Source organism: Gymnoscopelus microlampas (genome assembly GCF_963454915.1).
Source record: "Gymnoscopelus microlampas genome assembly, chromosome: 6".
Classification (NCBI taxonomy): Eukaryota; Metazoa; Chordata; class Actinopteri; order Myctophiformes; family Myctophidae; genus Gymnoscopelus; species Gymnoscopelus microlampas.
In genome coordinates this window covers 56868141-56883140 of record NC_139943.1, presented here as the reverse complement: position 1 = coordinate 56883140, position 15000 = coordinate 56868141, and the positions used below count along the sequence as shown (strand labels likewise).

Genomic DNA, 15000 nt, shown 5'->3' with positions numbered 1-15000 from the left:
GGTAGAAAGGTATTCAAAATAGTCAATGCAAATGTGCCCTCAATGCCCTTAATACCCGCATATCTGACTAAATACCTCCCAAAAGTTAGTGACACCCACAATACTAGAGGGAGCGTAAACAACGATCTGGTACCAATAAAACAAACATGGGTAAATTCTCCTTCTACAGCACTGCCACCCAGGTGTGGAATAGTGTAACCCCATCCCTCAAAAAATGCAGTTCGCTGGGCTCATTTAAAACAGCCCTGAAAATTCATCTTTCAGGAGGCCAAAAGGGGAGGTAGTACCATTTCTCCCTTAGACAGAAGACCCCCCCGCCTTTGACTCTCACCCCCCCCCCCCCATATTTTTTTCCGACTCTTAACATATAGTGTTATTTTTTCTGTATTTTTGTAATACGTTTTTTTCCCGACTCTGTACATATAGTTGTTGTTTTTTCTGTATTTTATCATTATTTGGTGCTATTTTATGTGTTTATGAATTATATACGGACCTTTTAAACAAAGTGTTTTAACTGCACTTAGCTGTTTTACATTTTTGCCTAATACAATATTCAATCAATCAATCAATCAATCAATCAAAGCGGCCTGGGAAACGGAAGGTCCCTGGTTTGCGTCCCGGCCCCGGTCTATGTGTGGAAGTGCCTCTGAGCAAGACACTTAACCCCTAATTGCTCCCTGAGGCACTGCCCCTGTAGGACCCACTAATCCTGATACTTAGGATTAGATGGGTTAAATGCAGGTGGCAAGCTTTCAATAATGAAACTGAAGGCAGTGCGGAAATAATGCAGTTCTTATTAATGGCCTGGCCTAGAAGATGTCACTATTTCCCCTCCTGCTTATTGCAGAAGGGTTAGTCAGTTGGCACATTGCCAACAGACCATTTTTTGTTGGCTCTTCTTCCTGCCACGGTGGGCTCACTCCTTGCCATGGAGAATGTATAGAACCTCACTCAATTCAATTCAATTCAATTCAATTCAATTCAATTCAATTCAATTCAATTCAATTGGGCTTTATTGAAACAATTTACAGTGCCAAAGCAACGGTGAATCAAAACAAAACAATGTATGCACAATTAATCTAACCCTTTCAGGTTGGTGAGCACAGTCCCTCAGGAAAAAAAAAACTGCGTAGTGCAGAACTCCATGAAATCAGCATCTGGTTATGTTTAGTTAGTTAATATCATAATCACTGTCTTCCATTCTATATTGGTCTGTTGTAGAAGTGAAACTTAGGAAAAGTTTAACATTTCTAACTGTACCTTTAACTCTCAGTGGTCGCTCCCACACAATGCCGTCCTTAGGTCCCCGCAACTCCAAAGAGATGTTTTCTGTCTTCTGATTCATGAACACCTCAAATGTTGGATGGAAATTTGGTCCAAACTTCTTATTCGGACGATATGGCAGCGATTCCTGAAGACAAATGTACAACTGTTTTACTATTGTGTTGTATTACGGTACAGGTGCTAGTAGTAGTAGTAGCAGCAGCAGCAGCAGTAGTAGTAAGGTAGACCTAATAGTAATATTAGTAGTAGTAAGGTAATAGTATTATTATTAGTAGTATTAATGTTCCATTCAATATGACCGATTTACAACTTTTCAGAATCATAAATAGTGTGTTTTTCATCTGATTGCCCCAAGACCTTATGATTTCCTCCCAACTATAGGCATGTGAACATATACAAATTATACAAAATTATATTATGTTCTTCCAAGAGATTATATTATGTTCATCCAGGAGATGTGTGTGTAAAAGAGCAATCTCTTTAGAATACATGTAGTTACTTTATCAGCTGAATCTCTATAATTCAGCATTATGAAAATGTGTCTCTCTTCAACAAACTGAGACAGCAACGGTTTTTAGTTAAATGTGTGTGAGAAAATGGGGTTTTCCCTGATGTTCTCTAATGTGTGTGTGTGTGTGTGTGTGTGTGTGTGTGTGTGTGTGTGGGGGTGGGGGTGGGTGGGTGTGTGTGTGTGTGTGTGTGTGTGTGTGTGTGTGTGTGTGTGTGTCGGTGTGTGTGTGTCGTGTGTGTGTCGTGTGTGTGTCGTGTGTGTCGGGCTGCGAGTTGGCGGCAGGTGGTGGGCATAGAAGCAGCTGCCTTTTTCTCATTGCGAACGCGGAAGGAGGCGCGCCAAAGGCGCACCTCCGCCCAAGTGGAGCTTACTATGAAAGTCTGCTCGGCTTGTGTGTGTGTCTGTCTGTGTGCAGTGCACTGCCTGGGTGCGGCCAACAGAGTGCGCCAGAGTGCAGCTACAGGCAAAACACACACACACACACACACACACACACACACACACACACACACACACACAAAGTCTGTAAATATACAATAGTTTCGAGCTGCGTTCGCTTCCAGCGTTCGTGCGTCTTACTTGTTAAATATTATTGGCTATTCATGAATTCTACCTTTTCACAGCAGTTGCACTCATTCTGTTTTTCAAAGTGACTGTCCCACTGCAGTTATTGATTTAACATATACATTTGGATTGTGCAATGTATTTGAATGAGCAATGCCGTACATAATGGACAGTACCTAAACTAAGGTTGTAATTTTACCATATGATACATTCATGGATGTTATGATCAGTGTTGCAATGCTGAATTGGAAGGTGGTTGCACACTTTTAAAGACGTGACACGCACGTCGCTGAACACCTACACTACAGGTCACACAATGGACAATTGATATGCATCTAGGCTCATTCCTATGTTAATCCACCTGGTGTGCGTCGGGAGCCTTTGTAAACTTTGTTGAGGTGTGAATTTAAAGTTGTTTTAAATCTATGCGTGTGCCTGCGCGTGCTCCTGGTCAAATAGGTTCCTGCACGGCGTGCAATTGCACCCCTGGTTGTGATTTACACGGCCAGATTAGCCCTACACCACACCACACCACACCGGACCTTTTGGCCTTGCATGGCCCAGCACCCAAAATATCTCCTGTTTCCATTACACAAATGTACCAGTACCCCCTCTCAAATCCACAGGTATGCGTAGTAGACTCCGGTCATTGACTCTCCTTTGTAATGTAAGGACATAGGTGGAGGTCATTGCTTCTTGCCTAACAATGTAATGTACTGTAGATGAGTGGCCAACTGTCCTGTATAAAAATGCAAATCACCTGTGCAGAAGTACTCCAGCGAACGGTAAGAACCAAATGGACCCTTATAACTGTGATTATGATACAATATAAATTATTATAATTTATTACAACTATGATCCTGGTCTAAATAAAAAGTTAGAGAGTGAGCAGTCATTATGAAGTGTTTGGGCCCGTTTGGCCTAGCTCAGACCTACCCTGGAGTGGTGCCAAAATAGGTACCCATTTCAGACCCCTTTGACACCACTAAGACCAGGTCCTTGTTATGGAAACGGCGGCACAAGTAGGCGGTGTGGTGTGGTGTGGTGTGGTGTGGTGTTGTGTTTGGGCAGTGGAAACCCAGCAGTGTGTGATACCTTTGGTTGTACTTCATGTTGAGGACAGCGCAGATTGTAGCGTTGCTTTGGGATGAGCTCACACTCTGATGTAGTGTCCATGTATGTATCTTCTTGATGTTTTTCTTTCACCTACAATGATACCAACACAACTTGACCACATGGTTCAATGCCTGGTATGTGGGCAGGTTTTTCAGATTATGTACACAGGTTACTTCATAAGTCTCTGTTACCATCAATCACAGGATATTGCTCTTCTTTTATAGCTTAATATAAACATCTGTCTTCAATTGGTTGTCAACTGTGGACCAGTGCTCGAGACTAAGGGAATCCCGACGTCCCGGTGACATAACAATACGTTGGTGAAAAACGTTAGTCTAGAGCCCTGCTGTGGTTGTCAATTCAAAATGAGAATCAATGTCATGTCGACGTACAATAAGTCTAAAGAGATTCAAACACTCTGAGATGCTAACTACTTAAAATATACATTTTACCTCGTCAACAGGCACATTGATTGGCAGCAGAAACACTTTCATCTCAAGTCTGTCGCTTGGTGGTCGAAGGAACAGCAGCACTTGGCTATAGATTGGTTCAGGGTTAATGTTAAAACAGTTCAAACTCCATGTCAGCCCGAAGAGAGACAGGTGGGGCACATTTACAACCACATGAGTCTTGGTCACTTTCATCGGCTCTAAGAAGTTCACCATTCCATCTGCGATGTGGGCCACAGAAAGGTCATCACCTGCAAATGTATTTATTTATTATGATGTTTTACATTTTGCAGATATTTAACATGAAACCTATCAATGCGTTCTTTGTGCAGAGAGTAGGCCAGCAGTGCTTTTCATTCTCAGCACACAGAAGGCATTGTGGAAGTGTTTTCTGATTTTCACATGTTCTCACTATTGCATTGTTTAATGTTTAATGTCAATGTTAACCTTTAACACTCCTGTCAGGCAGTTTGTCGACCTACTTACTGCACAATCGTTCTTGACCTTTTTTTCCTGCGATTTCATTGGCCACTGTCTTTTGGATACCATTTCGTTAAATATCGATTTTAATATAAAGTATTGTATGCAGTAAAACTTTGTTCAAATGCAGCGATAGTCTCTTTCTGTCTCCATATGCGCTGGACGTGGTTGGTGCTGATTCATTCTTATTTTATTATATATAGCCTCAATTTAATAAAGCTGTAATGGTTTAGATACACGCCCGGACTCATCTGGAGAACGGAGACACATCGCTCCAAGGATGTGCTCATTGTGCGTTTCATATTTTATCCTAGACATGAAATAAAAATTCAAACCATCCATTAGTTTTTTGTTTAAATCAAGGTAGGCTACAAGACAGAGAAATGTGACATGGAGGGAGTTTTACCATGAGGGACAATCCATACATAGTTTTTGCACCACTATCGTTGTAAACTCTCTGCCATCAATACCAAATTAATCACCAGTTTCAGCTTGATCTGTTATCATTTTTAATCAATTAAAGTGAGGTTGTGTGACTAAATGTATGTGCTTTCTAGTTACGATCGATTCGGGTTACTGTGTGTGTGTCTGCGGTGAGAAGTCTGTGTGTGTTTACACAGCGAGGCAGCTGATTTATTTATGACGGTGTCCTCTGGCAAACGGGTGCAATACGTTAGTCCGACAGCGCATTCCTCCGACAGCGCAGTGCTCCGACATTAAACAGTAAACCCGAACCAAACCCGCACCCTAACCCTAACCGCACGCGGATGCCACATAGTCGGAGAAAAGGTCTGTCGGATTAACGCAATGCCCCCTGGCAAACATAGCTAATCTACAGCCCACTTGCATCAGAGAAGCATTGAGTACTTGTAGATCGCTCGCGTTCACGGGACACTGTCGTACAATGAAGTATACTGCTGCTTGCAGTCTCTCAGGGCGGTTCCACATTGGATACGATTGAACCGGAGCGTTCCCGAATGCGGATCGCCTCTCCCAGCAGGGTCAGCATTCACATTGACGAAGGCTCTAACGCACCCGAGCACACTTGCATATATACCCCCGATCCTATAGGTGGCGGCATGCACATAGTGCTTCGCCAGTGGACACAGACGATATCAACTATGCGACAATGTTTGTGCTGGTCGCGCATAAATATAGGGTTGCCGCTGGGGAGAGAGTCAGGAGCGCACTGAGCGCACAGAAGTCAAGGCACAGACTGCTGTGTTGTTGACAGACAACGGATGCACGCTTATGAGAAACAACACAATAAAACCTGGTGAAACACTTGTGTGCATTAGCGCAAGATGAGGATATAGGAAACATTCAGTCTAAATGTTCAGTTTGCTAACCTTCACAACTACTACTACTTTTGTATTTGAAACTTTACATTTCTCTAAATATTATACACTTTCACGACAGCTTCAGTACAAAAATATATCATTTATGAAAAGGCAACTAGCCTATACAGTGAAGTCAGACTGAATGACTGAAACCTTGTATTGTGAATTGTACTTCCATGTACAGTTTCTCATGTCTTACTAAATAAAGTAACGTCTTTTCTTTTTTTACTCTTTGTGTGGGGATTATCTGGCACATGTATGCATCTGTTATGAAAGAGAAATTGCATCATGAGTGAAACGGCTATAGTCCTTGGGAAACCATAAACCCACGTAGGCCTACATCTAAATGAGTTACCATATTTACTTACAAATTTCTAATTACAAAGCCTTATAAGCTATATATTTCTGGGATGCATAGTAGCTGAAACTCCACAAGATATCCACAAGATATACTATATAATATATATATATATATATATATATATATATATATATATATATATATATATATATATATATATATATATATATATATATATATATATATGCTATCATTATATGGCCATGACACGGCCTCTCTTTCTATCTCGCGCTGTCATTCTATTTCTGTATGTAATGTTTTATATAAATAAATAAAAATGTTTTTAATGCGGGTTTTAGCGCATCATCCCGCGGGTTCATTTGGTCATTTAATGATAAAATTAACCCGCGGGATCCGGCCATGGTTGAACCCCTGTGGATTGATCTGCGACGTGTTTTTGTTGACTGTTTTTGTCGAGTTTATATACCGTCACCCATTACAAATAGCGGGCCACTTCCGTCAAACGATACGCTTGCTTTCACAATGCAGTGTACCGTAACCGAGGACGCAAGAATCGCACCCGAGACTACCTCCCGAGGTGGTTTCGGGTACGGAACGGCGATCCGTTTCGGGGAACGATGCGCAACATTCACACTAGCGCGACACCTGCCAAGCGGCCTGAAGTGCGCACCCGGGACCATAGTGTGAAACCGCTATCAGACTCTGTGATCTCGCGAGACCAGCTGCTGTTTAAGGTTACATGCGCCCAGAGTCTCGAGAGAACTCGCAGATTCATTTTTTTTTCTTTTTTCATTCAAACCTTAATTTGTATCGTTGAACATTCCAGATCATTTATATTCGAATATGGAATATTCGTTGACAGCCTTAACAGATAGCCAGAAAGAGAGAGACGCTTTGAGATCACTTGAGTGCTTTCTTATATTTTATCTTTCTGGACTGTGTTAAGTTTACAAAGTTCAGAGAAGCCAATTGCCAAATCCTACATGCTGTGGAAAAAAAGCTTATTAGACATTTAGAGGTTAATGTTTAGGTGCTCGGTTTGGAGTTATTTTAAACACAGCATTTTAGTTTGCATTTGTATTTAGAGAGAGAATTTGCTATTTTCAGTGCACAGAAACCAAGTATGAGCATTCAAACCAACCGTAAATTAAAGTACGGATTGGTATCAAAGGTGCCATTAAATTATTAGATTTACCAAAAATACAAGTGTGTTTGTATGGCATATTTAGGAAACGTCAGGGAAGGGGAGCCTTCCTGATCCTTATCAAAGGTAATTGACTTCAAAAAACGTCCAGGCCGACCACTATGGGCTTAACTTAATGACAATATTATTTTGCACTGCAATTTTGTAGTTGTAAAAAAAGGACTTGTGTTTGTAACATGTGGTTTGTGTTTGTACTTTGCATTTTTATAGTTGTAAAAAACATTACGTGTGTTTGTAACTTACGGTCTGTGTTTGTAGTTTGCAATTTGTAGTGGTAAAAACAAGTTGTGTTTCTAATGTATGGTTGTGTGTGTACTTTTGGATGCACAATTCATTATTAACATTTGTGAACAGAAAAATTACGAATAATAAAGTTTATTATATTGTGTAAGAGTAATTCTGCCCAACGAGAGCAAATATGCCTTGTAGTGATGAGCGGGTCGGGTTTTTTCATAAACCGCCCCGCCCAACCCGCCACGGAACTCAACCCGCCCCGCGAACCCATATATACATCTATGACTCAACCCGCCCGCGACCCGTGGTGAAAAAAAAAAAAAAAAGAAGATAAGTATAAGTATATACCCCAAGTGTATTCAAACTGTTTTATTGTTATTATTCTAAAACAAGACCATGTGATTACGGGTCCCGCGGGTTACGGGTCGGCCCGCTCATCACTAATGCTCTCAACCGGAAGAGAAAACTTCATGCCAAACATGTGAGCACCTTTAGATGCAGTCTATACAGAGTAGTGTCTGTAGGGGCAATGTTGCATGTTTGTATTTGTCATTTTTCTGTTCACAAATGGTAACACATGTCCTTTTTTTTGCAACTACAAAATTGCAAAGTACAAAGAAACCATCAGTTACAAGACTAGTATTTTTGACAAGTGCAAAATAATATTGACATTAATTTCAGCCCATGGCCGTTCCGTGATGCGCATGTTAAACTACATAGATTCCATTTTACACTAAAACAAAACCTCAAAACATACACATGATTCTCTTTTTAACAACATGCCTAAACCATCAAAATACAACTTCCCATTTTGGATTTCAACATCGGTTATATTGTCACTTTGAACAATAAATGTATAGTTTTTTGGACAATGAATTGCGCCTCACCGGGTGTGACGTCACAGTGTCGCAGGTATAGCTGGTAGATAGACTCCTGAGGACACTGGATGTCAAACAGGGGCCCTGCAGGAGTCCTTCCTGTTGGCTGGAGCAACCTTTCATCCCACAGAACAATCTTGAAGAGGACTTCTCCTTCTCCTGTGGTTCCGAAAACCAACCCCGTCACACTGCACTGGAACAACCCCGCCCCGGGGAACTTGAACCTGTGGCACAAAACATAGATTTTTTTGTTGATATAATCTATTGACTTCATTATGAGTCATGTTGCTACATTTTGCATCAAGTTAATTTAAAGTACAATGCCAGTGGTTGGTTGAATAGACCCCTTTCCTATATCCTGATGATCTAGTAGGTGTGGCATAAGTGGATGCAAAACATTAACTGAATACAGTAGACAGTCAATACACCCTAGCCAACGCTGCCAATTTACGTAGTTTTTTTTTTTTGCCACCCTGCTATCCATAAGAAAACGAGGGACAAAGTATTCTTGAACACACACCTGACTCACATTGTGCACTAATAGGCTGAGTTACTTTCCTTTATAAGTAGTTGTCTTCATCGATTCTATTTGACTAGCAGTGGCAGCTGTTATGTGATTAGACTGGAATCAATTTGCTTTGCAGGTTGCTGATCCGGTCGGGTCAGACACGGACACAGTGGCCCTCATTTATCAACGCGGTGTAGACCAAATAATGGACATACGGCGAGATCACCGCAACTTTCGGCATTTATCAATATATCTTGACTTTGAATTCAGCGTACGGCCCTCTCAGATCTCACGTCAGGTCGGAGGCAGTTCTTGACTTTGGCTACACCCATTTGTTCTATTGTAGACATGCGGAGCAGCATTGTCTGACCACCTGACAGGCATCTGAACGTATTGGATACATATTATGTATCCACTCCAAAATGTATATCTACAAAAATAATCCCTGTGAAAATATAACATTTTATAAACTAATTTAAACAAACTGCTTTAACAGTCATTCAGATAAGATTGCAGATCTGGCTGCATTGGTTATTTGAAAATAGCAGATCTACAAGCTCACAATGCGTCGCATCGCGACGCGTTGTGAGCTTGTAGATCTGCTATTTTCAAAATATACTATAAAGTGCTTAAGCGAGAGCATTTTTGGGAGTCGGGACTGGCACGCCGCTGTAATCTTTTCGGGTGCAATACGTTAGTCCGACACCGCATTCCTCCGACAGCGCAGTGCTCCGACATTAAACAGTAAACCCGAACCAAACCCGCACCCTAACCCTAACCGCACGCGGATGCCACATAGTCGGAGAAAAGGTCTGTCGGATTAACGCATGCCTCCCAATCTTTTCATGGGTCTCCCAGCGTGTCCTATGGAACCTGGGTTGAGGATACAAACCCGACGCTCCAAACCTTTGCCTCTCCAGGCTATCTCTCATTAATGTGGCAGCACGGGACTGCATCCCGCCCTAGTCTCACGGAATGACTGCTTTATTTTAGTGTAACTCTGCTCGCTCGATATGGGTTAAATAATTTTATACACAAAGGTATTCCATTGATGGCGATGAGATGTCATAATCTGTCATTCATGTAGGCTACTAGCCTACTTGGCAAAGATTGTACCGTTACGGAATACACAAAAGACACAGTTGGGTTTGTAAGAAGGTAAGTGTGTGTGTGTGTGTGTGTGTGTGAGAGTGACGTGTGACATGTGACGTGTGACGTGTGTGACTTGATAGGCAGTGAAGCGGGCTAGGGAAACTCTTCTCCATGCTATTTTTTGGTCGTATTCTGGAGCTTCATGTCGTAAAATCGGGGCGTTTCAAAAATATTTAAGGGCGTGTTTCGGTTTCAGCCATAAGATTTATCAAAGCTCCGACCAAATGTATGCTACAATTGGCTGTATAGGATTGCTTGATAAATGTCACTTGGACGTTGGTCAACGGGCAAATGTAAGGCAAAAAATATGCCGTTTTTTACGCTCCATTGATAAATGAGGTCCAGTGTGTGTGCCAATGATATTGTAGGTATATTGTAGGCGCAGCTGCCTCTTAAGTAAAGACCCGCCCCACCTGCCCCACCTTCTGTTTGTTCAACAGAAACCAAGGAAACCCTGGTGATGTGAGTATATGCAATCATTATTCAAGTTCGAGCCTTTTTCTCATTAATTAATACTCCTTCAATTTTGGAACCTAACAGCACAGCTAGATGGCATGTTCACAAGGTCAGCAGCAAGCCTAGCCAACTACCAGAAACTTTGCTACTATTCTGTGGTAAATCCTACCGCCTCCAATACAATTCTCCATGTTTTACCTCCAGCTAACGCTCTGACTTAAATTACATAATCAATGACGTTGGTACAACCATAGATATAGAAACCTAGATACCTCATTGGCCTCTGCAGTTCATTGCAGCGACTGGTATCTCAATACAAGGCTCTTCCGCAGGGCTGTTTACTACTGACCAATCACATCATGTTAACTACTGGCCAATCACAGCGCGTCTAACTGACTAGTTGCTGCGCAGCTGCCTCTTAAGTAAAGACCCGCCCCACCTGCCTCTGATTGACCTACTGAACGCCCCCTTCTGTGACGCACACGGAGGATTCCAGCTTGCCCTGCTGAAGCGGAAGGAAGTGGAAGGCTAGCCCAAGCCTTATATGGGCTAGCCCTGCGGAACAAGGAAGCGCGCCCGAGATACGAACGCTTCAGAGCCGAAGGAGGCGTCTACCTTTATATGTCTATGGGTACAACATGGGCCCCTCGAAACATGTCAGTGGAAAGCTCAGCTGTGGTGAGTGATCAAATAAAGGGCTCAAAGACATAGCTTCTTCATATATATATAGGAACAAGGGCGTATTGTCATAGAGGCCAACGGGGCCATGGCCCGGTCTATAAAACTCTGCTCCCCCAGGGGAAAGAAAAACAAAAAAATCAACATAACAACATTAGCACCCCTCACCCTATTCTGTTGTTGCCAACCACAGAAATTCGCCTTTGTTTTCAAATTGGGCTTATTTGCATTCGGCCGAATTGTTAATGGGTGGCCATTAAAAAACGTTTTCCCCGTCAAACCGGTTCTCTTGCAAAGGCACCAGCGGCTGCTGGTGGGGGGCCAGTGGGGCCACAACCAGCAGCGCCCACCACAACGCCAGACCCGCCACCACCAGCAACCATCTCCGCGGCCAGCAGCACCATAAGTGCGCCCCTGTTCCCCGGATTCCAGCGACACAGTTGCGCCTACAGACCTCTCTGCTCGACGAGCCAGCAACTCAACCCAAACTAAGCCGCTTCCCAAATGTACTTGCATATTGTGTTTTATTCACGTTTCTCTCACTTGCATTAACGCTGATGGTAATTCTCAATAGACTTTCACTCATCAGCCATTGTTGCGCGATGGCTGATAAGTGACATCGCGCTACATCGCGCAACGATGGCGCAACGATGCCCCCCCGCCGATGCCCCGATGCCCGGTCCACGTTAGAACCCACCGTACGCTACTGTATAGGAAGCTACTAATTAATCTGTTTAGGATGAGTTACCTGTATTCATTGGTTGTCTGTTCTGTGTGCACGATAGGTGTAAAGCTGGTCTGAAAGACAGAAGGGATTTTTTAAACAAAAACTGAAAACTCAGGAACCAAAAATAAACAATAAATAAAGACTCAGGAGCCAAAAATAAACAATAAATACTGACTCAATTACCTGTTTTAGAACCAGCTTCTATTAATGCTGAGCCACCTCTTTATTGACAACTTAAATGTGACATACGAGTTTGCAGACTTAGCTGTACAGGTAAACCATTCCAGCAGAATATTGGAATGTATTTTATCCCCATTCATGGTTTGAACTTACAAGGTACCAAGTTGGTGGAGCCCTCTAGTAGAAGCAGCTTCTGATGTTCTGTTGGATTCTATTGCTAGCATGATCAATTCAAATGATCAAATGCTCTTATCTTGCAGTGTTACATTCTCAACGAGTCAGCTGATCTACAAAATTATGATAGACGTGTAAATAATTTGGCTGGTGGTCAGTGTTTTTTAGATCAGTAGACTATAGGTTCCCAGTGAGCCATAGTCGGCTATTAGACCTCTGTCTAAAACAGGGTTATAATTGGTCTAACAGTGAACGTTTTTTAGACGTCTATTCTTAGCCTAGACGTTGATTAGCTGTTTTTTAAACGTCTGTATATAGACGTCTAAATTATAGACGTCATTTCAACGGCTATAATATAGACGGTCTATAAATAGACGCTTAAAAAACAGCTAATCAACGTCTAGGCGTCACTGTTAGACCAATTATAACCCCGTTTTAGAATAGCCCTTAGACGTATTTTAGACGTCTAATAGCCCGAAAAATGCTCAGTGGGTTGCGTTTTGGACGACTTTGGTCAACTCTAGGTCATCCTATCCACACTGCGGCCATATACACCCTCTCAATTTGATATCATGCAGAAAGTAGTCAGGAAACAATCAGTAACTTTCCTGATGTTCACTGTGTGTGTTAAGAAGATTCCCCAAACTCTAAGTTTAGTATTATTGTTTATGTTTTTTCCTCTAAAATGGACCCTTTGTTTCCACTTCAATGTGTGCTGAGTGCACAGCAGTTAATTGGCCAATTAGTTGCACCTGCTGTTGATTTGATGATTTGCAATCCCATGCACCTTTAAAAGCAAGTGTTTGGCCAGTGTGTCAGGTCTGGTACAGAGAGCAGCAGCAGAGGCTTCAGTGTGTGCGTCCATTCTAAGTGAGTTTGTTTTGAGCTTGGATATGTTTGATGTGCAGTATATGTTTGATGTGCAGTATAATGAAATGATGTTTATGTTACTTTGTTTACATGTGGGTAACTTTTCTCCTTCTGTATTTTGTCTAATATACAGAAAACCACACACAATTAAACTGCAAATGCTGTAACCCCCTGCACAGTGGGAAAAATAAAAACCACAAAAGAAAGAAGCGTGTTGTCATTTACGCACCACGGTGATCACACCTACCAACCAACAAATTCTACTATTGAACATTTTTTACAGTGTGATTATTCTGTAGAGGAGCTGATTCTACTCACAATGGCCATGTTTGAATCATCAACTTCTTCAGAGGAAAGTCTATAAAGAAACACGCGGCGAAACAACGCGGCGCCTTGACAGTGATCTGGAGGAAAAACAATGCATTGTTGTCAGTTATCAAATAATATAGGCTCACTGGCGACTGACCAATAGAGCACAGGGGAGCCCGGGCTGCCACACTTTTTCATTGGCGGTAGAAGGGCTCCCCCAGATCTACACCCCCCCTCCCCGAGAACGACAAAGGACAAAGTGTGGATAGGAAGTCAAGATCTTAAATGGCTGTTGGAAAGGCATTCCATATTTTGGTGGCAGCATAAAATAGAATGCATTTTCGTCCATGTTTGAGGTGAATTTAGGTGGGTGTTGTGCCCATGGGCATCTCTCACTCTAGTGAAGTAGATGGATAGGTATCTGGTTACTGTTCTTTGAGTATCTTAAAAACCAGGCCCATTGCAAGTTGCTGCAATGGGCAAGTTGCTGTACTGTGTCTTCCACCTTCAGCCATGCCAGCCTGGTAAAGTAAGCTGGGGTTAGATGAGTCCTGGGTTTAAGGTTTAGTAGTAGTCTTACCAGTTTGTTTTGAGAGGTCTTAAGTTTTTGTGAGCACTGACCAACACCAAGAGGCAGAGAGGCTTGAATTTCAAAAACAAAGTATTTTATTTGCCGGAATTCCCCAAAGGCAAGCAGGAGGGTTAATGCAAAACAAACTTAAATCTTCCTCCCCAATGGGGCGTTTGACACAGAGTCCTTTTCCAATGCCTAGTATGAAACTCCGGAGGTTGCCGCCCGACGCTGCTTTCCTCTCCCAGGAGTTTGAGCCTCTGACCGAGCAGGGTGGCTTCAGTTTTAACCCTGGCTGATCAGTACACAGGTGTCGTCACTTGCTTGAGTAGACACAGCAGTCATCATTTCAGTCTGATTGAGGAGGTATCGGGGAATGTACCGCCCCTCAATCACCCTGCCCAGGGTCAGAGAGCTCCACTTACCTCTGGGAGGCCGCATGTCAGGGCGAGCCCACAGTGACACTCCACATTTTGTTTTCAGTGACATTGGGGTATTTGCAAAGCATGAGGTGCAAGCATAGTCACAATTACACTGGGAAAGGGTTCTAGCTAGTGTCCTCACTGCCCAAAAATCTTGTTATTTGGTTGAAAATCACATTTGATGCCATTTTGCTCACCGGGAAGTTTACCATCCAAAATACACCCCAAATAAGTGACCTCATCTTTGCTTGTAATTACATTGTCACCGACTCTGACAGTAAATCCTGAGGACTGGCTGACTTTGTTTTTGGACCACAAAGAATGGATTCATTTTTTTCCAGGTGTAATGTTATCGGAAAGCCAAGTGTAGATATTCTGAGGGCTCTTTCGACATGTGATTTGTCCCTGTCCAAGACCATGAGTACCGAGTAATTTGCGAGTAATGATTTCACATCATTAATGTAAATTTAGAACAGTAACGACCCAAGAATGCTTCCCTGAGGGACCCCACAGCTCACTGGGAGAGATGAGGCCAGGGTTCCATTTACGTCAACTACCTGTTCTCTTCCCT

General features: G+C 42.5%; 1 protein-coding gene across 2 annotated transcripts in view; it reads right to left on the bottom strand.

Annotated features, from left to right (window-relative positions):
• Positions 1-15000, bottom strand: part of LOC311046515 (uncharacterized protein) — a 28738-nt gene that overhangs the window by 1667 nt on the left and 12071 nt on the right. For both annotated transcript variants that reach the window (XM_084058863.1, XM_084058864.1), the window contains 6 exons: positions 13446-13531; positions 11925-11974; positions 8392-8606; positions 3928-4175; positions 3455-3565; positions 1261-1411 (listed from right to left, as the gene is read on the bottom strand). In XM_084058863.1, coding sequence (XP_083914989.1) covers positions 1261-1411; positions 3455-3565; positions 3928-4175; positions 8392-8606; positions 11925-11974; positions 13446-13531 — 861 coding nt within the window. The remainder of the gene's footprint in view (positions 1-1260; positions 1412-3454; positions 3566-3927; positions 4176-8391; positions 8607-11924; positions 11975-13445; positions 13532-15000) is intronic.